Source organism: Ambystoma mexicanum, chromosome 11 (genome assembly GCF_040938575.1).
Source record: "Ambystoma mexicanum isolate Mex_15411 chromosome 11, UKY_AmexF1_1, whole genome shotgun sequence".
In the NCBI taxonomy this organism is placed as follows: Eukaryota; Metazoa; Chordata; class Amphibia; order Caudata; family Ambystomatidae; genus Ambystoma; species Ambystoma mexicanum.
Window position 1 is genome coordinate 390,448,410 of NC_090934.1, and position 27,292 is coordinate 390,475,701.

At 44.4% G+C, this 27,292-nt stretch overlaps 1 protein-coding gene across 1 annotated transcript in view; it reads left to right on the forward strand.

Moving 5' to 3' along the window:
* Window positions 1-27,292, forward strand: part of PSMC3 (proteasome 26S subunit, ATPase 3) — a 226,388-nt gene that overhangs the window by 81,514 nt on the left and 117,582 nt on the right. The window contains exons 4-5 of the mRNA XM_069623108.1: window positions 18,440-18,544; window positions 23,084-23,146. Of these exons, the coding sequence (XP_069479209.1) occupies window positions 18,440-18,544; window positions 23,084-23,146 (168 nt within the window). The remainder of the gene's footprint in view (window positions 1-18,439; window positions 18,545-23,083; window positions 23,147-27,292) is intronic.

Genomic DNA, 27,292 nt, shown 5'->3' on the forward strand with positions numbered 1-27,292 from the left:
CTAGCACACACTATCTTACATAGAGTGCTGGAGGGGTTACTTAGTATCCCCTTTGTCTACCTTCTCATGTATCATTTTTTTGTTACCCTTTCTACAATTAATGGCTGGTGGCAGTGATTTACTTGTTCCTACCATTGTGTGTTTTTACTGCAGACTGGATCCTCAGCTGCAGTATTGCACCCATGGGTGCCCATTTTGTCAAAATGGCCCCAGTCTTCTTTTTTTCGCCATTTCTTGTTGGAAAGGTCCTTCTTGAGATTTACTCTGCGCGCCGAACCAGCTTTGGGCCCTTTGTTCGTTTTGTCTTTGGCGGTTCACTGCTGAAGCCCGCCTCTGGCTCCAGCGTGTCTGGCAGGGCAGGAAGTGAGGGAGGTTCCAGAAACTCCCTGTGCTTCGTCTCCTTGGTTACAGGAGTGCACCCAAAGGTGATTGGCTGGCTGTCCTTGGAGGACAGCCACTCGGGTGTGTGAGTGACACAGGCTGGGAATTCATGGGATAAACTTGTATAAAAGGCAAGGTCTTTTGCAAGGAAGGCCTAATCGACTAGAAAAGCCGTGTAAGGACGACTTCTCCCCTTGGGTTGGTAGGACCAATCAGCCCCAAATATAACTTGATTGGAACCCCTGTCTCTGCTGGCTGTACGTCATTGCTGCTGCAGGAACCGAGTGCCAGGGGACAGGAACACCAGAATCTAGTGCATTGCCTTTTACGCCGGACCCGAGCTCAAGAAAGATCCTCCGGACTAACCAAGCCTGAGCCACCTCAATAGAGTGCTGGACCCCAGAAGCAAGGAAAGTCCACAAGGTGTCCAAGAACCGTGGTGGTTCTATTACGAGTAGCTGAAACCGTGAAGTGCTGCTGTTCTGAATTCTGCTCATTGCTGCCGCTGCCCTTCGAACCCAGACATCCTCCCTCTTGTCCGCACGACTGAAGCCCAGGAACAACAGGATCTGCAGGAACTAGAACAGGTACAGAAGCCAGCTAGAACCTTTTCTTCAGACTTAAGGTACTGTGAACTAAGGGGTACTTACCTCTTGTTATGTGTAGCTTACTTGCTTGCTCTTAGTTGAGACTTGCATTTGCTGCCTTTGCAGAGTTGCTTGCAGCTTTGCCCTTCACAAGCCTCCCAGCTTGTGACCCAAGACTGATTTATTTTACAACAAACTCTTTAACGGTGTGCAAGACTTTTGAGCTAATCTTCAAGAAGTGCCTCAGCTCCCCTAGAGTTTGCTCAATTGACATTGGCTGTCTTGGCTCCCTAATGACTCTTCTTACCCTCTGACTGTGTGTTTAACTGTTTCTGCAAAAAGTCATACATACCTTACTTGTATAGCTGAGAACGGGTTATCCTACACTGAATTGGGGGATTCTAAAAGCACTTACCTGTTTCAGAAACGTCATTGTTTCCTTCCGTTTCCTTTTTTCCACAACTTCAGTATTACTATGTAAGCGTGAAAAGTGATATATTAATGTCCAGTGTCCTAACTATTGAAGTCACCTGACTGTTAAATTAATAAATAACTATTTTATCAAGAAACAAGTGTAAGTGTTATTTGAATACATGTCACTGTGAATCTGTTACAACCCAACTGCTCACATTGACCCCTCTTGATAGAAGCCTGACTGCTCAGTCACTCTACCAACTTGTGTAGTACAGGCCTATACCAAAGGTTGGGTGACCTATTGCCAAGAGGACAAGGCTGGTGTAGTCTCCCACAGGGTTACTGCATGCAATTTTGCCTAACGACATTCTGGTGTGCAGTGAGACAGAAGAGCAGTGCCGAAAAGACTCAATAAAACTGATGACAGTTCTGGCAGACACTGGATACAACGTGGACAAAGCAAAGTTACAATATTATCAGGAGGAGGATTTGTACCTTGAACAGTTGATATCTCGACAGGGCAGGAAGGTGATCCCCGAGAGAGCAGAAGCAATCATGAAAACGCCACACCCAAAGACAGTGAGGGAGATGCATCAATTTATGGGTCTTTGCAATTACTACAGGGCATGGGTCTTTGATTACAGCACATATTTCAAACCCCTTCTAAAGGGACTCCAGGAAGCACGAAGGGATGACAGTAAAGTAGCCTGGACAGGTGAAATGATCGAAGCATTTGACAAATTGAAGAGGGCAATTTGCACAGCACCCATTCTAGGTGCTCCATGATTCCTGATTACAATGCAGAATTGTACCTATTATTACATTCGAATGGTTTGGTAATGACAGCAGTGCTCCTACAGAAGACTACCTTGGAACACACGCCATTTGCGTGCTACAGTGGGATCCTAGATTCGGTAATGAAAGGTCATTATCCTTTCGAACAATCTGCTGCAGCAGTCTTTGCAATTGAGAAGTCTGCTAATATCATGATGGGCTTTGAGACACTATACGTGGAGCACGCCCTGTTCGCCATTCTTAAGAAACCTAAAACCACATTGACCACACAGAGCATCAGGATACAAGGTATTATTTCGAACCCAGCAATCAAAATGGTGAGATTCAGAGTAGTGAACACGGCAACGTTCATAGTGGGCCTGTAGGGATGGAGACAATGTGCATGACTGCACCAAATAAACGGAATGCCATGACGACATACCCCATGTCAAAGAAAATACCCTTGGAGTGGGGTGGAAATACTCTTTATTGACTGTTCCTCATTGATTGATCAGAATTCGGGGGAGAGACGCACTGGCACTGCATTAAATTGAGGCAGAATGGGCAGTTGGAGGTAGTGGTGAGTGCGAGATTGCCTTTGCAGCGTAAGCACCAGAATTAGTGGCTCTCATTGTAGCTTTAAAAACACATGAGGGAGAGGGGATAAGTGCACTCCGACTGCCTACAAAACGGTACACGCAGGACTGTCACGTTGGAAAAGGCAAGGTTCCCTCCGCACTGACGGCACACCACTGCAACACGTGCCATTATTGGACAGGCTCAGGGACTCACTACAACTCCCATCAGCCATTGCCTTGGTGAAGTGCGCAGGCCAGACGAAGGGGGAGGATGTAATCTTCTGCGGCAACAAAGCCGCCACCACAAAGGCCAAGAAAACTGCATATTTTCCTGAATATCTGAATTTAACACACCATCTAATAAATGTGCACAACATGGTAATAAAAGGCTTTAATTCCTTGCTCATCAGCCAGATGAGAGCTTCAGGGACCTACACCACCAGAAGAGCAGGAGCTGTGGAAAAGGGTGCTCAGTATCCCCTCACCAATGCAATGTGGCGATAGGCCGGTTATGCCTCTCGAATTACTCATAGTAGCATTGGACCAACTCCACTATCCTGCCCATACAACTATAGAGATTCTTGCAGCTCAGATCGCGGAAGATTGGTTCACTCCCAATCTGGCAGAACATGTTGCTGCCTTCAATGTTAATTGTGTTAAACAACATATAGCGGCGAAGGTTAAATTCAAGATGGCGTCCTCGCAGAACTTGAAATTTAGTAAATCACAAATGCCAAAAATAAACAACTGGAGTACTTATGACTTTGTTATGGATCAGAGAAATGTAGTCCTCACTAACATTCAGAAACGTGAAGGAAAAGAGCCTTACGCAACAAGGTTCTTGCCTGGTTATGGCAGAGAACAGGACCGGGTGTGGTCAGAATTGTGTATCTGCCTTTAAGGCAGTGCTGGCCCCTACCACTTAAAAAAATATAGACGAAGTAGAGGAAAGGCTGCATCCTTAAACTCACTCAGAGGCTGACCGGAGTAATGGAAACATGTACAAAAATTAGTTGAGTCTTAGGATTGCGCTCTTTCGAAAATATTTACATAAAACTGTTTAGGGTGATGACAAAAGAATTTTTTAATTGTGTATTGAGAAAAAACAATTTAGAGATTGAGTTTATCATATTTGCGATTTTCCAAATAAAGATGATTCCAGATGGCTTTCCTTCTGGAGTCTGTAGGTTGCGTCAGACTGAGTTAGAATTCACGAATTGCCTGTAGGTTCCTATTAGGGTTCCTGTTCATTTCATCTCACAAAAAAGTTCTTGTTTATCCACGTCAAACAATATGGTTATAATTCTCTAGATGTCTGTGGGTTCCTGTTAAGTTTACCGTTGGTATCATATCTCAAATTTGTTGTTATACATCCTTTATAGGGCTGGTCACTGAAAAAATCCTCAAAAAATCTTCGACACGTGTTTCCCTGTTTTAAGGTATAACGCAGGTTCTTCAGGAGGTTGGTGAACCAGAGTGCCCAAGCTAGAGTAGTGGTTGGCTTGGTTTTGTGATTGATTCCTACTAGATTGCTGTGCGAGTTTGGGAATCCTAAGTGAAATCTTTGTAGGTCCTTGGATAAGAGCCCGATTGATTAAACCGTTAATTCTTCTGTTGATAATTGAAAAAATTGCCCTAGAAAGCAAGACCAGGGTTTACGAAATAATTAAAGATGTAAAAAAAGATATTGTAATGGGGGTTATGCAAGAAGGTTCATGGTGGTTCATTTTTGTTGGCCATGAGTATTAGATTGTATCTGCTTTAACTCTGTAGTGTGCTCACAAAGTAGGTAGAGGGCATGGGGTGGAGCCTATTAGGGTAAACAATGGATAATAAATGTTGTGCAGGTTGTTAGGTAAGTGCATACTAAGGTACACAAGAGCAGCTGTCTAAATTAAATTGGCTGGGAATGCCCATAGAAAAAATTTACCTTTTTGATTGAAGAACAGAATGTGTAGGGTGCTGCTGTTGCCAACGATGGTACGGTCGTCATGTTGGTAAAACAAAAAATGGCCGCTATAAATAATCGCCGGGGACGTCAACGCGTTAGAAACTGGAACCTTTGGACATGAGGTAGGAGGAGGTGAAATAAGGCCATTGCCTAGCAAGGTACAAACTGTACAGGACTGTGATTCAAACCCAGGTGAAAGCCTTCTTGGGTCTTACTCGTTACTATAGGAACCTCATAGAGAACTATGGGACCAAAATTCTCCCTTAAATGTGGCGATCTCACCCAAATTCCCCAAGAAGGTCAGGTGGAACGAGGAGTGCACTAAGTAAGGCATTTGAAGGACTTAAGGAAGCCCTTTGTCAAGCTCCAAGCTCCAGTCATAAGAGCTCCTGACTACAACCAATCCTTTATTGTGCAAACAGATGCTTCAAATACAGGAATAGGTGCCGTTCTGAGTCAGCTGGATTGAGAAAGGCAGGGAACGCCCAATCCGTTTCATCAGTAGGAAACGGAAGGACCCTGAAACAAGGTGGGCAACCATAGAACGTGAGTGTTTTGCCATTGTGTGGTCTTTGAAGAAGTTTAGACCATACTTATATGGAGCTACCTTTGTAATTCAAACAGACCACCAACCCTTGAGATGGTTAATACAGATGAAGGGGGAGAATCCTAAATTGATAAGATGGTCTCTCAGCCTACAAAGGTTTGATTTTACCATAGAACACAGGTCAGGGTGTAATCCCCAAAATGCTGATGGTCTCTCCAGAAAGTATGGCTGTCTGGAGTAAGGAGATTCAGCCAGGAGTCGATTAAATCCTCCTGTCCCTTAGTCTGGGGGGGGGGGGTTCTCACAAATGTGCAAATTGTTCTACCTTAGAGACTCCCAGCTCTTCTGCTGGACTTTAGGACTTTTAATGGGAGAAACCTGCATAAAGGGTGATGGTTTTTGGCTTGGAAAGCAGTCGACCACTGGAGAAAGGAATCCGAAGAAGAACTTTGAAGAGATGCCTGCTGCAACTCCTGGACCGTTGGTTTGCCTGGTGAAGCCCTGCTGCTGTGCTGAAGCTCCGAATTCGTTTAGACTAGAGAAGCCCTCCAAGGACGACTTCTCCCCTTGAGTTGGTGTTAGGCAAAGTTTGAATGCAGTACCCTCTGGGAACGCTACAAGCTACCATGACTTAAAGGTATAGGCAACCCAACGTTTGGTATAAGCTTGTACTACACAGTTTTGGTAGCGTGTTGAGCAGCCAGGCTTCTCTCAAGAGGGGAAATGTGAGCAGTAGTGGAGTTACACCAAGATTCACAGTTACAGGTATTTTTACACTCAAGGTTTCTTGCATAAACCATTATTAATTTATCAGTCAGTTATAAAGCCTTTTTTAGAAGGGAACAATATTATAGTAGCAATCAAATACACTTCAATTGGCACCTCCCTCACTTCCTGCGTACCCCAGACACTCGGCTGCCAGAGGCGGGTTTCTCTCAGAAACCCCGCCAAAGGCAAAATGAAGAAAGAGACCAAACCTGGTTTGGCGCTCGGAGAAACTCTTTAGAAGGACCTTCCAACAAAGACCTGGTGAAAAAAGACCAGGCAACATTTTAGCAAAGATGGCTGGATGCCATTTTTAAAAAGATGGCTCCCGCTGTTACTTTACCGGAGCCGTAGACCCATTGAGGAAGGGGTAACATATAAAAAATGTCACATGAGCATTTGGACACAGGGGATACTAAGTAACCCCTCCAGTACTCTATTGTAAGAAAGTGGTGTGCTGGGTCTAGCAAGTACACTGCTAAGTAAAGTAAATTTCACCCTGTGGCACTGCACTGAAGGTGCTTTGTGACACAGTTGTAAAAGATGATGCCTATGGCGTTGGTTAGACTCCATAACCAAAAGAAACAGTGTATGAAATCACATTAAAATACATAACAGAGTGGGGAAAAAGGGTCACACTCTTTCCAGGAAAAAATAATCCAGTCCCCAAAATCCAGCAAAGTTACTGGGGGTCACTAAGGTGGAGGGAATTGGCAAATTGTTTAGACTTCTCCCGAACAGTTGGTGGGACCAATCAACTCTAAAGTGACCTCATTTGGACATCCTCTCGGAGCTGGCTGTACTTCCACTGCTGCTACTGCTGTAACCGAAGTGCCAGGGAGAGGAACACCATAGTGCCAGGGAGAGGAACACCATATCAAGTGGATTGCTTTTAAGTCTGATACGCGCGCCAGGTAGATCCTCCGGACTTCCCTGAAGCAGGACTGACCAAGCCTGAGCCACCTCAACAGAGGGCTGGTCCCCAGATGCAAGGAAAGTCTGAAGTGGTATCCGAGAGCTGCGGTGTTGCTATTTTCTGACGTGAGGAGCTGAAACGCCCAAGTGCCACTGAATTGAAGTTTGCCCATTGCTGCTGCTGACCTTCCGATTGCAGTGCAGGAGTCTCCAGACGTCCTCCCTCTTGTCCTCACGACTGAGGCCCAGGAACACTAGGATCTGCAGCGCTGTACAGGAACACAAGTCGTCATCTGCACTTTTTCTTCAACCTAAAGGTACTGTACAGTCTAAGAGAACTTACCTCATGTTGTGTAGTTACTTGGTCTCGTTGGAGACTTGTTTGTTTGCATTTGTAGAGTTGCTACCAGCTTCTTTACCTCACAAGCCTAATCCGCTTGTGGGCCTACTTTGATTTCTTCTATTCTACCCGTAGTAGGTGAGCTCCTTACCTGGCTGTAGCTTGCCTTCTTTCTCAGGGGTATTTATACCCTATTGGCCTATTGTTGCTAGCTGGGGGCAGGACTTCCTCCTGCCCCCATGCTGCTATTTCTCACACCTTTCCCCTAAAAGTTTTGGTTGCCTAGGCTACGCTGTGGGTGGGGGCGCCACTTGGCTGCCTCTCCCTGTACCCTTCGCGCCGTTTGGATTCCCCCCACCCTGCGCCTAACTCCCCAGGCCCTCTATCGTGCCGCACTTTGTGCCGCACGGGGCCTGGGGCATAGGCTGAGTTGTGTGGGTTTCCCTTCACTCAGATTCCCTGACCCTGATCCCCAGATACTGCAGTAATAGACAGCTCTAATCAACGCTAGATCTTTAGTAGCTCACGCAACCGAAGTGCAGACTTAATTATTAATGAGGACCTAGACCTCCTTGCTATTACAGAGACCTGGCTCCATCTGGCAGCAGGCCCCATGCTTATGTTAGCAGTCCCTGAGAATTACACTATCTTGAGACAAGACCGACCTAACGCTAGAGGAGGTGGTGTTGCCATCATTCATAAATGCAGCCTTCCTATAAGAGTAGCTACCACCATCAGTGTCCCGTCCTGCGAACTACTCTCAGCCAAAGTTCCCATCACCAATACTCAAACCCTTAACATCCATGTGATTTATCGCCCTCCAGGCCCACTAGGCACATCCGATGAGGATCTTAACACTATCCTATCTACTAACCTAAAAAAAACTCTACACAGGCGCTCACCTTGGGAGACTTCAATATGGGTTTCAACGACCCCGAAGACCAAGCCGCCATCACCACGCTGAACACCCTGACTGAATTAGGATTTATTCAAAGAAGCCTACAACCTACCCATGACAAGGGAAGAATACTTGACTGGGTGGCTGACTATAATTGCTTAGCTAACATTACTGACATCTCACCTCTAGCCTGGACCGACCACCACCTGGTATCATTCCTACTGTCCACCACTAGACCCCCTCCTATGCAGTCCAGTAGGGCCCCACCCACTCTCACGAGAAACAAAAAGAGCATCACGGTGGAGAGACTTATCCCCAACCTACTCCCTACACTAAACTCACTCCCTGACAACCTGGATCCTGAGAGCCTAGTTGAGGAATATAAGCCTAGTTGAGGAATATAATAAAATGATATCCACTTCCTTGGACTTAATCGCCCCTCTCAAACTCAGGCCAAGCAAGCCCAAAACACACTTGAACAACTGGTATACACCATTCCTCAAAAGCTTAAGACAGAAAAAAATAAATTGTGAAACTATCTGGAAAAGAGACCCATCAGCAGCCAACAAAATAAAATTCACCAAACTAGCGGCCATGTATAAAAAAGAAATCATCTTAGCCAAACGTACTTCCTTTGACTCCCATATCTCCCAAGCCAGTTCAAATATGAAGGAATTATTCTCTATTCTGAAAGAAGTGGAAACCCCCATAGCACCACCAGACACCTGTATTAAAGATAAGAACTGGTGCACCGACGTCCAAAATGCCTTAGCCAACAAAATCGCCACGTTACAAAATAAAATATCCTGCAAAAAAGCTTCTCTGAATAACCCTGACATGTCCAAGCTACCCGAGAAGCAGACTACTAGTGAACATACCCGCTTCAACTTTACAAAAGTGACCATCCTTGAAGTTGAAAAAATCATCTTGTCACTGAAGCCCTCTAACTGCCAGGGAGACCAATGTTCAGCACAGCTTATAAAAGACGCTGCCCGTGACCTCTCCCCATTTATCACAAAGCTAATCAATGCCTCCTTCTCCACTGGGTCCATCCCAACCAACCTAAAACAATCCTGGCTTCTACCTTTACTAAAAAAACCTACCCTTGACCCAGCTACCCCCACGAATTACAGACCCATAACAACGGTACCGTTCCTCCTGAAAATCCTGGACAAGGTAGCCTATGTTCAAATACAGAAGCACTTGGAAGAACACCACTTGCTAGGAGCCAGACAATCAGGTTTCCGACCCCAACATGGGACTGAGACAGCTCTCATCGACCTTAAAACACAGATTGATTTGTTCAGAGACAATGGCCAAGCAGCATTACTCCTCCTCCTCGACCTCTCTGCAGCATTTGACCTGGTCGACCATTCGGACCTCTGCACTCACCTACACACGGCTGCCCATTTCTCCCCCGAGGCCATTACATGGATTAGATCCTTCCTCGATGGCAGAACCATGAGGGTTTTCTCGCCTATAGATGCTGCAGACCCTATACCCATCACCTGTGGCGTACCTCATGGCTCCTGTGTCTCCCCTACACTGTATAACATATTTACCAAGCCCCTTTTCGATGATCTGGATCCTCTCGGTATCACCTACACTAGCTATGCAGATGATACTCAGATCCTCCTTCCGCTTTCTGGAGATTATGGAAAGGATTTGGCCTTGGTGAATAGGGTTTACATCATCATCCAGGTATGGATGGCCACCCACGGTCTATGCCTGAATGATGATAAAACTGAACTCATCACCTTGGGTACTATGGCCAGCCTAAAGAAATTGAGCCCAGCCTACTCATCCTTCATGATTGATGGTAACACCATTAGAGTGGGACACGAAGTTAAAACACTGGGCTTCTACCTGGACTCCAACTTCTACTTTAATAGACAAGTGAACTCACTAGCCTCCTCCACGGCTTACACGTGCAAATTGATCCGCACAGCCAAACCTTTCCTATCCGTCACCAGTTGCCTGACCTTGGCCAGAGCCCTCATACTATCCCGCTTAGACTACTGTAACGCGCTTTATCTGGGATCCTCCAAAGCCATTACTAGCAAGCTTCAAAACCTCCAGAATAATGCACTCAGAGCGGCCCTGGGCATCTCCAGAAGAGACCACATCACAGCAGACAGCCAGCAGAACAACTGGACCCCTATCAAAGACAAAATCTCCCTTAAAACTGCTTCACTTACCCACAAGTCCCTTAATAACGCGGCCCCCATCTACCTGATCGACAGATTTCACAGACTGACATCATCTAGACCGACAAGGTTAGCATACAGAGACTGCCTCTCCGTCCCTAATTACAAACGCTCTACCATAGGAGGTAACAGCTTCCCAGTGAAAGCGGCGAAACTGTGGACCTCCCTACCACCCACTCTTAGAATGGACTTCCCTTACCAAAACTTCCGCTCCAAGATGATATCCTGGCTGAAGACAGCCGCTATCTAAACATACTGAGCCAGGACGCCTTACCTTCCTTATCCAGACACACAATTGTTAACTGTATATATTGTTTGCTCTCCTACATTACTACTGTGTATATGCCATGTATATATTTTACTGTCTGTAATTAAGTTTCGCAAATTCTTGTATCTGCTGCGCCCTGTTACCCTACGGTATTCCGGCGCATTACAAATAATAAACTAAACTAAGACTTTTAAAACATTGTGAAAGACTTTCTACTTACCTGCAAGAAGTGCTTCAGTTCACCTTGACTTTGCTAACTTTATTGGCTGGCCTGGCTCCCTGAATGACTCTTCTCTCAACTGCATAGGTGTTGTCTTCCTTCCAGGAAGGGGTTAACTAATTTTGCATTGGGGGTTACCAAAAGTACTTGCATACTTCAGAATATTTGTTTGATCTCTTGTTTTGTTCTAATAACCTTTTTCCTTTGACATATTCCTAAATCTGATTCTAAATGCAACAGTGATATATTAATGTCCCCAGCACCCTAACTATTCAAGTCACCTGAAAGTGTAGGTAGTGTCTGTGGGCCTCCCAAATGGGTACTTGCTGATTTAGAATCGAGTGTGGATTTTTGAAGTGTATTTGAGTAATACTGTTATTGCCCCTTCTGAAGAAGGCTTATTCTAACTGACTGATAAATAAATTAACAATTGTTTAATCAAGAAACCCTGTGTGTAAGAGTTTATTTGAATACTTGTCACTGTGAGTCTCCGTGTAACTCCCCTACAGCTCACATTCACCCTTCTCGAGATAAGCCTGGCTGCTCAACACGCTACCGAATTGTGTTGTACAGACTTATACCAAAGTTTGGGTTCCTATTGCCAGGAGGTCGGGGTTGTTGTAGTACACCCAAAGGGTACTTCATACAATCGTGCCTAACACCAGGTCAGTGAGAAAAGAGATGCACTATATCTCCCCAGCACTCCACATAAGGTGGGGTGTGCTGGTCTCGCATATAAAATGTAAAGGGGATGGGAATCCCACTTTACTCTCGGGAACAGTAGTTCACCCAATATATCAAGAGAAATTAAAAATGGAAGCCCAAAGCAACCCAGCATCACTGCATACACAATGCTGTGTGCTGCCGGACAGCCCAAAATTTAAAGGGAACTAGGAATCCAATCACACAGTATGAAGGGAAATGCATTGGTCACTGAAAAAAAAGTACAATAAATGGTGAAAGGGGGAAAAAAAGATTCCCACTCACACAGGAGCAAGGGAAGAATAATCACCAAGTCCAGGAAAAATTCTGGTTTGACACAGGTCAGAAAGATTGATCACAATACTGAAAATCGATGGCAGTGGATGTTTTTCTACTTTGTTTTGAACTTTTTACCGCAAATGGCTACTGAGAGTGGCTAGCACTAGAAGACTGCTGTGTCACAAGGTTTCTGCCTGTCGTTTGGCCATATTGTTCTTTGGCCATCTTCCTGCCACTCTGGTTTGAAATTTCCATCGAGAAAATGCCCTTTACCAGGGAAAAGCTGATGCTTTCCTGAGCAAAGGGGTGGGCTATGTTCTGCTCGATTGTGAGGGCTGGGACGGTCTGATCCCTGGTGCCTAAAATGTCTGTCGCTGGGCAGAATGTGTGGCCAGTGGCTGCTATACATGATTGGATAGCCACTACCAGTTTGGTGCAGATCCTTACCATTGGTAGACCTTGGTGAGCTCCCAATCCAGATCTTGGCTAAAAGGAGGACTCTGGCAAGCCGTTCGACAGATCATCATTGGAGCCAAAAACTATGCGTACAAGCGCAGCCAACTTCCAACCAGAAGAAGACAGTTGTAGCTGACCATCATTGCCTCCAGCCAAGTGCTGGTGAAACCCCGCTCCTATGCCTGATCTCAAGACTACGCTCGTTGCCACCCCCAGACTGGTGGAAACAACCTGTGCGAGGATCCGTACCTTCAGAAGTTTCTCTGAACTAACCGGTGGACTATGCAACTCTCTCCTCGACTACTTTGCTGCAGCCATCGTGAGTGCATCCTTTTAACTTGGGGGGATATTCAACTTGTGCTACAACTTGTGCCTTATTGGACAGCCAGCCACCCCCTTCTGTAAACTGCAGGGAGACTTTGCAGTCGTTGTGCTTAGGCTCCTGATAAATACTCCCGATTCTGGAACCTGCTGACCAGTCGACCACTGGAATCAAATCCGAAGAGGAACATGAAGAAAAGACGGCTGTAACTGATTCCAGTGACCCGAGAGCCTGCTGTGAGCCTTTTTTAACCCTTCCTGCCAATCGACCTCGGGGGATCCCAAAGACGACGACTCCTACCGTGAGGCTAGTGAGACCCACTTATCTCAAGAAGATCTGCATTTCGAGCCATCCCTCGACGAGCTGCGACCTTGCTGGGCTGCAAACCGCCAATACCCAGGGACCTCGAGCCAGTGTGCGGTGCATGATCTTCCGAAGTCTGATTCACGCCGAAACTTTGGTGGGCTCCTGCTGGACCGCCAGATAGACAATTCGAATTTCTGAAGTCATCTCAGCGCAGGACCGAGAGAGCGAAGAGAATACGACTGGCGATATTCGTTCTTCATCAGGTACCTGTAAAAGGGTGCCAAGTCCGCAGAGCCATTAGAAGCCTTGAAGAATCCTTTATTGGAAGCCTCTCCTGTCGACTGCTGCTGCCAGTTTCCCTTCAGTGTCTGTTTCTTCAGTCACCAGATCAAGAATCCAGGTACCTGGTCCTGTGCTGCTGCCTTGGGAAGACTACCATCGCCAAGTACTGTGTTGGCTTCGGTAATACCTTCATTCTTGTCGATCCTGTAGGGCTGAGTAGGTGATTCATGTGTTTGGGAGTTCGCCCATACCTTTGCCCAGGCCTAACGCTGGAACGCATACAGGGATCCTCTGTGTCCCTTAACACTTTTAACTAACTCTGAAACTGATACTTGTTTGACGAGATATCATTTGGAACTGACTTTCCTGCATATGAACCCTACCCAACCTGCCTACTACTGGCTTCTAGACCACTAGGGTCCATCTTCTGCCACTGAGAACACTCATGCCCTAGAATAGTGAAGGACTTTAAAAGAGAAGGCTTCTGTCTTGAAAAGTGTTGAACGTACCTACTTGTAAATGTGCTGGTGTGTAACTATATCCATGCTTAACAAAAGTTATGAATTTTCCTTGAGTTAATACTTAACCTTTTTAAGTTGCTTCTTGCTCCTTTCTGAAAGTATATTTTATTTTACTAGCTTTGAACTGTTTCACTCTTCTAAAACGTAATGGTGTTGGTAGTGTTTTATCATTTCTAAAGGGAATGAGTGAATAGGGTTTTACTTAGTTTGAATACTGTTGCTCTTCTAAAAGTGTACTATTGTTTTTGCATCCCCTGATCTACTTTAGTGCATTTCTAAAAGTCTGAAAGTTCTTACTGGTCTTAGAGTTGTGTACTACCCGTCTAAAAAGTATATGGGTCCTTACTTAGCTTGAACTGCTGATTGCCTTTCTTTAAAAGTCTGTGAGAGTTACTACTGATCTTAAAAGTGTATCCTACGCTTCTTAAAAGCATCCTTGGTTAAACTGTCTATTTCTGTATTAGAAATTGTGTAATAGCTAAATACCAATGGGTTTAACTTACCTTGAATAGCTACTGTCATTCTTGAAAGTGTGACTGGGTTGTGCTTTCCCTGAATTGGTTGAGTTAACTTCTAAAATAGTTTACTGTGTTCATACTTATCTATGAGTAGCTGACCGCCCCTCTAGAAAGTATGAGTTACTATACTAGCTTTGAACTGTTTCCTTGAAAGTAATAGTGTCAGTGTAACGGTATCTATCCTTAACAGAAGAAAGTGACATATGTTACATGGGTATAGCGTTCTTTCATTGACTGGTGTAATTTTGAAGTATTTATAACCGAAAAAACTCATCGAAATATATAGTGGGTTGGGAAAGTGTATATAAAGGGTGAGGGGGTCGGGAATAGTTCAAAAACAATAGGGGATGGGAGGATTGGGGGGGGGCGGAACCCCCCAAAAATAAAAACTATTAAATCAATTTGTTTTTTTGGTAAAACATACTCATTAAAAAACCCATCGAAATTCGGTTGCAAGATATACTTGTAACAGTGTTGGTCTAATTCAGTGATTCTGTAACTGAATAACACTGTAGGTATATGACCAATTGGGTCTGCTGCCCTTGAATTATTTATATATTCTGAAAGTATAACTGACCTGGTTTTACTCCCCAAGAATAGCATACTGCCATTCTGAATGTCTGACTCGCCTTGACTTGCTGAATGCTTCTCTAATGAGGTTATACTGTGGTCTGTATACTAGAAGTATTGAGTTGATTTTTATGTTTTTTTTAAAAATATGTAACAGTACATGCCTTTCCAAAGATATATCTTTGCCTACGTGTATTTATAATAAATCATTATTTTTACAATACATGGGATTTCAGCGTTTCTTTGGACCATATATATGCTACAATTCCTTTGCATCTTCCTACAGCCCTCTCTTCCTCCTAAGATAAGACTGGCTGCTCTGTCTACGCTGCCAATGTCTTCAGGTGGTACAGCCTTATACTAAGAGAAGGGTTTCTGTATTGCCTCAGATATAGTTTTATGTTGGACTTTAGAAAAACTGTCCTAACCCCAGCCCATCCTAGACACATTGTAGTTAATTTAGGGTGATATGTGTGTGCTGGGTAAGAATTGGTGCAGTCCAACTGGTGTGGGACAACACAAGAGTTCTCTTGGTATTAGGTAACCCACCTTTTAATATAGGCCTGTACTACACAAGTTGGTAGTGTGACTGAGCAACCAGGCTTTAAGAGGGGTAATGTGAGCTGTAGAGTTGTAAAATGAAATCGGTAAATACAGGTATCCAAGTAAACACTTACACACTTAGTTAATACTTTGATTTATACACAAAGATATTTAAAGCCTTCTTTAAAAAGCAGTAACTAGCAGTAGCATTAATCCCAAGTTAGGATTCAATTAAACAAGTGAACAATAAAGCAGGTGAGTCATTTTTACACATTTTCCAGCACCAAGGGTGACGTCATTTGAGCTCAGTTTAACACTTACTTTGTATCACTTTTGCAGTATTGAGTTATCAAGGAGGGAAAGGTTAGGGTTAGATCAGAACATATTGGTATTCTACAAAAACAGTTAGATTCTCCCAAAGTCCCAAAGGGATGCAGGCAGTCTTTTATCCCAGCATCAACAGTGTTCAACAATTAAAACCTGTAAGGGAACAAGCAGTGCCAAAGCTAATAGGTTCAGAAGGAGGCATTTAGGGAGCCAGGACAGCCAAAGTTAATGGGCAAAGTCAAAGTGCTGATGCTCTTCTTCTTAGAAAATGTTCTTAAATAGTCAGTAGTTCAAAAAGAAATCACAGCAACTCAAGAGGTGTTGCCTTGAAGAAGCACACGCTGAAAGGCCAATGCAAGTGAGTTGAGGTCAATTCAGAGTAGGGTTAAATAGCACTCCGCACTATAGGAAGCACCCCAAATGCCAAAAGGATAATGTACCTGAATTCCCACTGGCCCTGTGAACTGAAGAATATGTTACAGCTGGATGCCTTCTGGTTGCAGTGCAGCAGACCCTTGTTCCTGGTCCTTGGTCGTGCTAACGAAAAGGGAGGACATCTGGTGGGCTCCTGCGGTAGCACTCGAGAGAGAGGGACTCGGCAGCAATGGATTTCCATTGATTCAGCGGCTCTTTGTGGTTTTGGCATCTGTTTTTCAGCGCCAAGAACAACAAACAGCTCTGCTTAGAGGTTCCTTGATCCCCCGGTCATGGACTCTGGTGAGTGGACTCTGGACGTGGATTTCCTACTTCTGTAGGGTCCTCTGGATGCCCACAAAGGTTTGGCCAGATTCGCACTTCAGAAGACAATGTACTCAGAAGTTTGAGGTATCCCGGGTATTGGGATTCTGCAGCCTTGGAAAGTAACAGCAAGTCGGGGGTTGCGCCAAAATGATGCTCGTTTTAAGGCTAGTTGGTCCCGCCAGCCCAAGGGAGGATGTTGTCCCGTGCAGGTCTTCGCAGTTAAAACAAAAACGGTGTCAGCACAGCTACAGGGCTACCCCCAGGCACTTAGCAGTCTAGGAGGGTGCTTCTGGCATCTCTTCATGTCTTCTCCGATGGATGTTGTCCTCCAGTGGTCGACTCTGCCTCTAGTCCCAAAAACCTCTCCTTTTAAGCAAGTTTGCATTCATTCACAGCACTAGGCTGTCAATCACCCAGCAGGGTGGCTGTCCTCCAGGACAGCCAGCCGGCCAATCGGAACTGGTTTCACTCAGGCACACCTAGAGATGAAGGGCAGGGAAGTTTCAGGACCCTCCCTCACTTCCTGCCTTTCCAGACACACTGGAGCCTGGGCGGGCTTCAGGGCTGAAGCCCGCCAAAGGCAAAAAGCACAAAGGTCTCCAACCCGATTCAAACAGAGTAAAAGCCCTGAGGAATTGAACTGACAAGAAATGGTGAAAAAAGATGGGTGGCACTTTTGGGAAAATGGTCACCCTTGGGTGCTGTACTGCAGCTGAGGTATCAGTCTGCAGATACATGGCACAAGATAGTAAAAGAAGAAAAACACTGCCACCAGCCATTCATGTGAGTTAGTGTAACAGAATGTTACATGAGGAGTGGGATAATGGAGTTTCTATGTAACCCCCCTCCCCCCAGCACTCCACATATGGTGGTGTGTGCTGGATCCACAAAAGAAGTTAATTAAGACAGAGGTCATCTGACTATTCCTGGGCACAGTAGGTCGCCCAAGGAAATCTAGTTCAACATTGAGGGGACTGCTCAGTGGCACTGCACAAAAGGTGCTGTGTGTCACAATGCAAAAGCAGATGCGTATGGAGTTTACCAGACTCCATTAAACGGTAAGAAACACAAATCTCCAAGTCAGAAAAAGTACACATGAGAGATGGAGAAAAAAGTCCAAATAAACGCCCTGAGTCCAGCAAAAGAGCTGGTGTGTCTAAGGTTAAAGGGAATTGGCACAGACATTAACATTCATCCTAACAGTGTGCATTTTTGAAAATGCAAGAAATCCAAAACAGACTCTCTTTCAGTACTGAGTCTTGGGAAATGATCAGTTGCCCCATAAGAATGAGGGTGGGGGAGGGATGGAAAGAAGTCTGGTCAGCAGTATAAAAACAAAAGCATAAACGAAGGGTGTCCCATAGGAAACACTTTCATGTTGCTGCTTTCCTTCCATAGACTCCTAGCACTATTACTAGCACTATTTTGTTTAACTTTGTTTTGATTTCATATCAAAGACAATCTCCTTGGGAATAATTTTGGTTTTTAGGGACTCTGGCTTATAACAGTGTTACCAATGGATGATTGCGCACTAACTGCAATAAGTCTGTACAGTGTAATGCATAGCCCTTCAAAGCACTTTGCTTGTTCATAGCCAAAGTGTTAGGCTATAGTACTGTATAAATGCAACATAAAGCTATAAGAAGGTGTTAACTCATAATGTTCTCAATGTGTCAGACTTCTATAGGTTTCTGTGTATGTTTTAGTAGTAGTCTCTTGATGACAAATGATTTGTTTGAGAGAAGATGCATCAAATCAAGTAGCAGCACAGAGTAAAGTAGCTAAAATGCAGAAATAAAGTAAGAACAAAAGACATAAACGTGTTGCAAAAAAAGGAAAGCCAGCAGGTCAAAAGAGTAGAGAAAATGCAGTACAGAGCTCTGCAAGGAGCATTCGTAAAAAGAGGCTACTCTGTGGTTGTTTGTCTTTCCTTCATTTGCTGCTGTTGGGAGGTAGTCAAGAAGGAACTGCAATTTTATGCCCCCTGTCAAGACATAAAATGTTTTTCTCACCTCTTTGTCCTGCAGCTCCTCGATGTTGACCCAAATGATCAGGAGGAGGATGGTGCAAATATCGATCTAGACTCTCAGCGGAAGGGAAAGTGTGCAGTGATCAAAACGTCCACTCGCCAGGTGAGACGGCACATGGATCATTAGGAATGCAGTGTTGCACGTTCTAAAGCACCAATCGTATTCAATTTTTGTACTATATTGCCTGAAAATGCATTCCACAGAAAGTGTGATGGATCTAAAGCCACTGACGATCAACATAAATCTCTCCGTTATATTTCTAGCCTACTGCTTAGTGGGACCTTTGCTGACCCTTTTCTCAATATAAAATATGTTCTAACAAGCCCAGTAAACCAGTACACCTTTACCTTCTCTTGAATCCATGAAAAAAACCTAGGTCGGCCAATAGCTTATATTCAATTGACCAGGTCTGTGGAACCTTTCAACCATGTTTCTAACTCAGTCGGTTCAAGATTGTCAGTATGAGGCGAAAGAATACCCTGCCACTCACACTATCACTTGGCCCCAGCGATGAAAAGATCTATTGTAATGTAATGCCAGTCCAGGTAAGAGCCAATTGAATAGTCCTGGCAACCAGATCCAGAACTCTGCATGCCTCAATCAATGCAAAATAATCTGCCAAATTGCTGAGCGCATACCCTTTCACAGATTTACTGTTGCTAGGACGAACCATGACCTTTACAACCCTATGTCCATGCACAAATTGACACACACACACTCGCACACTCTCGCACACTCACTCTTTGCCAATCGGGGCTTCCTGCACTTTAATCAAAGGATCTAGGCTCATTTGTTGTGTATATATACTGAGACCAAAGTAAAACCCACCCTAAAATATTGCATATGGGCTTTTAATAGCAAACTCTGCAACCTGACCTGCAACCCTGGTACCTCACTCCTTTAAGTTCCTAAGTTGTAAACTGCAGATGTGCTACCATTTCAGTAGCATCACTGTCCCTCTCCAATTCCATTGTTTCTGGTGGTCCTTCAATGGCTGCTTTTGGAGGTGGTTAAATGACAGTAGAACTGTGACAAGATGATGCTGCATGTGGATCCTATACAGCGTTCAGGGGATCCAGCTAAATGAAGTCCTTCTCAAGGAGCAATGGGAAGAAATACGTTGTGGCTAGAGACCTATGGAAGACTGTGGGGGGGGGGGGGGGAGGCATTATGAGTTCGGAGGTAGCCATGGTGCTATTAGCACCATGGCTGCCTCCAAAGTCGTGTCTGGGTCCGAGGTCTCAGAATGGGGACTTTACCCGGTCATTCCAACCTTGGGGGACCCGGTAAGTCCCCATTCTGAAAACCATTCCCATTCGAGCCCCAGAGGGCTCAAAGTGAATGGGGAAGGAGCTAATAGCGGGCCCGCAAATAGTGGGCCCATTATTAGCTCACTGGTCCCATAGCGGCTTACCAGTGCCGTTAACCCCTTACCACCGCACTCATAATGAGGCCCTGTGTTTGTTAGGTAAGAATGTGTAGAGTCCTACTGGTGTGGGACTTTACAAGACTTCTCTTGGTATTAGGTAACCCACCTTTTAATATATAATATCTATTTTTATATAGTGCTACAAGCCGGCAGGTATCTGAGCGCTGAGATAACAGTTGATATTATCCCACAGCGTGGTACTCAATTTATCGACCACAGAAGGATGAAATGTTGAGTTGGCCCTGCCGGGATTCGAACCTGCATTGGCAGGCTGCACACAGATGTCGAACGGGCGCTCTGCTCGCTGCGCTATCTGTCCGGCTGTAGGCCTGTACTACACAAGTTGGTAGAGTGACCAAGCAGCCAGGCTTATTTTAAGAGGGGTAATGTTAGCTGTAGAACTGTACAATGAAATGAGTGAATACAGGTATCCAAGTAAACACTTAAAGGTATAGTATACATATTTATTTATATGCACAAGGAAAATTAGACAATCTTTTAAAAGCAGCAACTAATAGTAACAATAATCCCAAAGTTAGGTTTCAATTCCACAAGAGCAATAAAGTAGGTGAGTAAACCTTTCTCATGCTAAACATGTTCTAGCACACCAAGTGACGTTTCTGAGGTCAGTATTGGCACATATTTGTGATCACCATCACAATATTGAGTTTCAAGGATGGAAAGGTTGGAGTTGGATCACAATGTACTTCGTAAGTAGTAAAACTGTTAGATTATCCCAAAGGGATGTATGCAGTCCTTTATCCCAGCAATAATGGTGTTCAACAATTAAAACCTCTAAGGGAAAAAGCATTGCCAAAACCAATGGGTTCGGAATTGGCCTTTAGGGAGCCAGGACAGCCAATGTCAATGGGCCAGTTAAATGTTCTGATGGTCTACTCTTAGAAAATGTTTTAAAATAGTCAGTAGTTCAATAGAAAAAAAACAGGAGCTCAAAATGATCCAGCTTGAAGCACAAGCTGAGAGGCCAGTGCAGGTGAGTTGAGGTCAACTGAAAAGGGTTTAACATAGTACTCCCCAAGCTATGAAGCACCACAATTGGCAAAAGGTAGATGTACCCCAAGCCCCACAGTACCTGAAAATTGAAGACTTGGTTCCAGCTGGATGCCTTTGTGTTGCAATGTAGCAGACCCCCCTTGTTCCTGGGCCTTGGTCATGGTGACGAAAGGGAGGACGTCTGGTGGGCTCCTGCGGCAGCACTCGAGAGAGGGACTCGGCAGCAAGGATTCTCCTTGATTCAGCTGCCTTTTTGTGGTGCCTTTTTCTCAGCCCCAAAGAACAAACAGCTCTGGTTGGAAGTTACTTGATCCCTCGGTCCTGGACTCTGGTGAAGGGACTCTGGATGAAGAATTCTTGGTTCTGTAGGGTGCTCTGGATAACCACAAAGTTTTGGCCATTCACACTTTCTGAAGACATTGCACTCGATGATGGTCAGGGGTCCCTGGGATTTGGATTTATGCAACTTTGGAAAGTGACAGCAAGCCAGGGGGTGCGCCAAAATGAAGCTTTTCTTAAGGATAGTTGGTCCCACCAGCCCAAGGGAGGAAGTCGTCCCTTGCAGATCTTCCCAGTCGAAACAAAAACGGGGTCAGCACAGCTGCAGGGCTTCACCAGGCACTTTGTGGTCCAAGAGGGTGCTGCTGGCATCTCTTCGCATCATCTTCATCAGATGTTGTCCTCTAGTGGTCGATTTTGCAAAAACCTTGGCTTTAAAGCGAGTTCCCACAGGCCTACATCACCCAGCAGGATGGCAGTCCTGCCGGACAGCCAGCAGGCCAAATTTAACTGGTTTCACTCGGGTACACCTAGAGAGAAAGGACAGGGAGTTTTCGGGACCCACCCTCACTTCCTGCCTTTCCAGACACACTGGTGCAGGCTTCGGGGCTGAAGCGCGCCAAAGGCAAAATGCACAAAGGACTCAAACCTGATGCAACCAGAGTAAAAGCCCAGAAGGAACTAACTGACAGGAAATGGTGAAAAAAGAAGACGGGAGGGGGGGGGGGGCATTTTGGGAAAATGCTCACCCTTTGCTGCTGTACTGCAGCTGAGAAATCAACCTGCAGATAAATGGCACAAAGGTAGTAAAACAAGAAACCACTGCCATCAGCCATTCAAGTGAGTTAGTGTAACAGAATGTTACATGAGAAGTGCGATAAGGAGTTACGTAACTCACCATCACTCCACATAGGGTAGTGTATGCTGGACCCATAAAAAGGTAAGTAAGACAAGTCATCTTACTATTCTTGAGACCAGTAGTTCACCCAAGAAAATGTGCTCAAACATTGAGAAGTCCCAGGGACTTCTCAGTGGCACTGTACAAGGTGCGGTGTGTCACAATGCAAAAAGCAGATGCCTATGGAGTTTTCCAGACTCCATTAAACAGTGAGAAACACAAAATCCTAGCCTGAAAAACACAAGGGAATGGGGGAAAAAGTCCCACTCACTCAGGAGTAAAAAAAACCAAAACAAACTGAGGCCCAGCAAAAGACCTTTGGGATCTCGAATGTTAAAGGGGATTTGCACAGAAATGAAAATTCTCCCCAACAGTGTTGCTGAGGTCTGGAGCGTGGCTGCTGTGCTCAGATCAGGCCTGTGGGAAATTAAGGAGGATGCTGTGCTGCATGGAAGGTGGATAGTTCCCAGGAGATAAGACTGGCAAGGCAGTGATGGAAGTGGGGTGGAGGGACATGGGGGTGGGTGGAAGGGGAGGGGGCAAAAGTGAGGAAGAGTGGCTGGCCCCGATCTGTAGCTTGTTTTGGGGGAAGGATGTGTTGTATTGTGCCTGTGGAGGGAATGTGGGCCCTGCTGGATATGTTATAGCTAGAGGGAATTTGTACATGAAGCTATTCTTACTTCATGCAGCTTGTGTCGGTAGATGGAGGGTAAACCCTGCTGTGGATGGAGGGTAGAGCCTGCAATGTACAGCAAGAGTGGGTATGCCATACTCTGTGCACATGATACAGGCGGATGGTGTGCCAGACCTTGCTGTGTAAAGCTAATTTTGGTGGAGGAGGCAATGTTCAGCTTTTCGCAAGTAGTAGGCAGATGGGTGTAGGATAGTTCCTGCTTCCAGTCCAGGGTAGTAGGATCCTTTTACTGAACAGATGGTGGCAGTGATGGAATGGGGAGCAGGTGGTGACGTTTCTGCTGTGGCCATGTTGGGTTTTCTCATTTTTTTAATTTTTTTTTTGTAGACCTATTTCCTGCCAGTGATTGGGTTGGTTGATGCAGAGAAACTGAAACCTGGAGATCTTGTGGTAAGTGATCTGCCTAGGGTACTCAAGTGTTTCTGTGTAATAAGTGTGGGGAAAACTTATTTGTATTCTTACCTGTGTTCAGAAAATCACTTTTAAGGCAAAATGAAACACCAGAACAGAATTGTCTTATTCTCAGAGACGCAGATCTTTATTAAAGTTGCAGCTATCTTCACTCAAAAGGAGCATTTTACAGCTCGTGTAGTATTACAAAAGGTCTTTGACTCTGGCTAAATCCGCACTCCGGCCAGGGCATCAACTAACTCTCTCACAGCTGTTCCTCAGCTATTTAACATGGTAAAACGTGTTCTGTAAGCACAAGTGGGCAGCTGAAGCCATACATTGGCATTCACTGTTGGTGCAAACTCAGCATTTCTAAACTGTCAAAAATGGCTTCCAAAGCCTACAATATTTAACACACAGCCCACAATCCATCCTTTTCTTATAATTCTCTTAAACACCTACTTAATTTGCCAGGTCTATAGCTAAAATTTCTCTAATCACGTTTTCTTGCATAATAAAAGCATTTGAGGTGGATTTTTAAGTTACTTGTCATCTGAGACAGGCTAACGTTTGGCACAAAGCAGGTACACAATACTCAAACATATGAAAAGAAAGATCGCCAATAAAACAAAAATAACAGAATAGTTTCCACCCAAATATCGACATTAAGGGCCATAGAGATCCACTGATATCTAATGTACCCACAGGGAAGTGTTCTTGCTCTGCATTCTCTGGAGGCATGTCACACTAAAGGGAAGGAGTCTGGTATAAATGAACAACATTTGTCCCCGATAAGATCACAAACTCATCCTTTCTCTGCCAAAATCATGTCAAGTACTACTCGATTCTGCATTGCTACAAGGTGCACAACTTTTAACTCGACAGTGATATTGGCAAGGGCATTCAATGTTTCACCTATAGTGGCTTCTAGCAGTCGTGACAGTCTGCGTATATATCTCTGGAGTTAACAGAACGTCCATAACGGAATAATTTCTTTAATAATGGCTCCCCTTACCTGTGGCCCTTTATCATCCTGTATTACATTACGCATTCGCTGCATGAGAGAAGGTCAGTTACTATCTTTTACTGTAATGGCAGGCAATGGCAGGCAATACAAACCCCATGTGGCATCGCCCTGTCCCAGTCAGTGGGTAACCAGGAATATGCATTGGTAGCACAAATAAAGTATACTGATTCACTTATATAGAGAGGACCCTTAAACACCTTGGCTGGTAGGTGCAACCTATAATTATAGTTCAAGGTAAAACCCATATTCTTTGTACCATCACTGGAAATTCATACTTCCTTTGACAATATTCCTTATATGAAGAGCTGGTGCATAGGAAGGCAGTTGAGGCTCGATTGCTGTAAATTGACATGTTTTCAAGGAAGGACCATTCCTGCCGTTCTCTAGGAAACCAGTCCATTAGCGGGAAGGTTCCATTAGACATTGTAACACCCTCACAACCCTCCTTTTAAAAAAAGATTTTCATAAAGGTATTGATATGGGATCCCAGGTGAATTTCGCTTGCTCCTACCTAATTTGGAAAATATGCCGAAGAAAGGGGGGCCTCCTCTAGCCACAGCAACATGCAACGCATAACTTGAGGGGGAGAAAGGTAAAGGGAGTTGTTGTAACAGGAAGCCTTTGCCCACATAAGCTGGGTAATTTAGACAGTCATAACAGTTGTTTCCGTTAATAATGTCGTTTGTGTTATGTAATGGTGAAACAAAGGCATTTTCCTCTAGAAATGTCTCCCTATGGTATTTCTGCACAGTGGATAAAATGGGCACAGCAATGGAATTATTGTAGACAGCTGGAAATATTATATATTCTACCAATAACCATCCTCCATTAACACACTGTATGAGAATCGGCATTGTATATACAAAGGTTCCTGTGGTGCACCATTTAGTTCTTTTTGTCTTCAATGGATGAATTGCTTTGGAGTGATATAACGGTATGCTCTTGTCGTGGCATCTTATATTTTTCAAACGGTAACCGGTAAGGTAAAGGCACAGATTGTTATCCTGCTGTAATTTTATGGAGTGTCTTTCTTTTTTAAAATATTTACTATCTCACCACTTTAGATAGTCCGTTGTCATTGTCTTTCACGGAAAGGGATTCCTTTTCTTAATTTGCTGATGCGCCTACAGCTTCCTAGGTCTCGGATTGTAGGCTGTTTTTTTGTTGGTCTAACAATGTCTTTGGGTTCACTGGTTTTGCAAAGTCTTACCACCAGCAGTTTTTTTAGTTGTATTTTTTTTTTTTTTCTTCAAGCAATGTACTATCCTCAAGGGCAGGCAAAAAGGGGGAAGGTGCACGCTTCACGTGACAGGCGTGGATCCAGCTTTTGTGGCCACTGCATTTCAGTGGTTTGAGTGGTTAGCAGCACCTGCGCTGGTCCCTTGCACCTGGGCTGCAATCCAGACGTTCTTTATGAAGAACCAGTCACCTGGTTGGATGCTGTGTTCTGGTCACTCCAGTGGTTTTGGCAATTTATCAGTGACCTGTTTGCAGAGAATAGATTATGTTTTAGTCAGCTCCTTAAAGTAATCTATCAACAGAGGATAAGGTACTGTACTCAAGCTTTTAGGATCTGGCACACCCCACACAGGGGCGGCCCATCACCACTTAGGAGACAATCCAACACCTGAATGCACAATATTTCTCATTGAGAATAATGCTAGGGGGAGTGCATCTACCCATCCCAAGGTGCTACAGGTGCATATTTTTGCCAATTTACTCTTTAAGGTAGAATTCATTCTTTGCACTAATTCAGCTGCTTGGGGATGATGAATAGCGTGAAATGTCTGCCTAATGCCTTACATACCAAATCTATTGTAGTATTAACAAAATGAACACCGTTCTCACTCCAAACTGTCTGGCGACCCCAATTGGAGAGCATATTATTTAACTAACACCTTGGCAGTGCTTAAATCTGTATTCTCTTTAATGGGAATGCCTCTACCCATTTGCTGAACATACATGCTAATACTAATACATATTTCTTTCCTTGATGTGGAGGCAATTCAATGAAGTCCAATTGTAAGGCTTCAAAAGGGAACGCTGGAGGTCTAAAATGTCCTTTTGGTGAACCTTCTCCTTTGCTAATATTATGAGCAGCACACACATGACAATTTCTACAATACGTAATTGATGTTTGCCTTAATTTAGCATTGCTCCATACTGTGTAGTTAGCAAACTAAACCTGCCATCTGATCCTACATGAACATGAAACGCCATTAAAGGTATGCTTTTGTTTGGCAACTTCCACCCAACACCCATCTATGCATTTCTCATGTAATTGCCAATCCTGAAGCTCTTGTTCAGTGGCCCCCGCTTGTATAGTTGGCACTGTTTCAAGGGTATTCTCAAATATATTTTCCGGCTGCATCCTTTATGTAATATACATAGGTGATACAGGGGACTGCACGGTTACCTTTGCAATTTGGTCCGCAACTTTCCCTATGTAGTTTACAATGGCCTTATGGGTGTCACATTTTATGACCGCCAATTTCTTTGGCCCGGTCAATGCATACAATACATTTGAAATGAATGTACCATGCTGTATTTTTGTCCCATGTGAAGCTAAAACGTTGTGAGCTACTCCAAAGGCATACGGGCTATCAGTAAAAATATTAACTACGCAACCGGAACTTAACTCACAAGTTCTGGTAAGAGCAATGATTTCAGCTGACTGTGCTGAGACATCCTGCAAGCCTCAACAATAGTTTTCAAAGTTGTAATAGCATATGCCGCCGTAGTAGTACCATTTTGCAATTTAAAACACAACCCATCTACAAACAATGTACCATCAGGTTTATCAGTTGGAGTATCCAACAAATTGACCTGTCCCTTTGTTTAATTATCTGTTATTAAATACAATTGTGCATTACTTTTAATTTATCCGATGGGAGGGTTAGCAAGGTGGCGGGGTTTAGAGTATTACACTGTATGGTAATGTTTGGGGCCAATAATGTCGGCTCATATCTTGTTAACTTGGCATTTGTCAGATGCTGTGTTTTTGATTTATTCAACAAAATATCAAATTTGCTGTGGCACAGACAATGTAACTTAGTGTCCTAGTATTACGACATCCGCCTGTTTCATAGAAGGGGCTGCAGCCGCTACACCCCATAAAC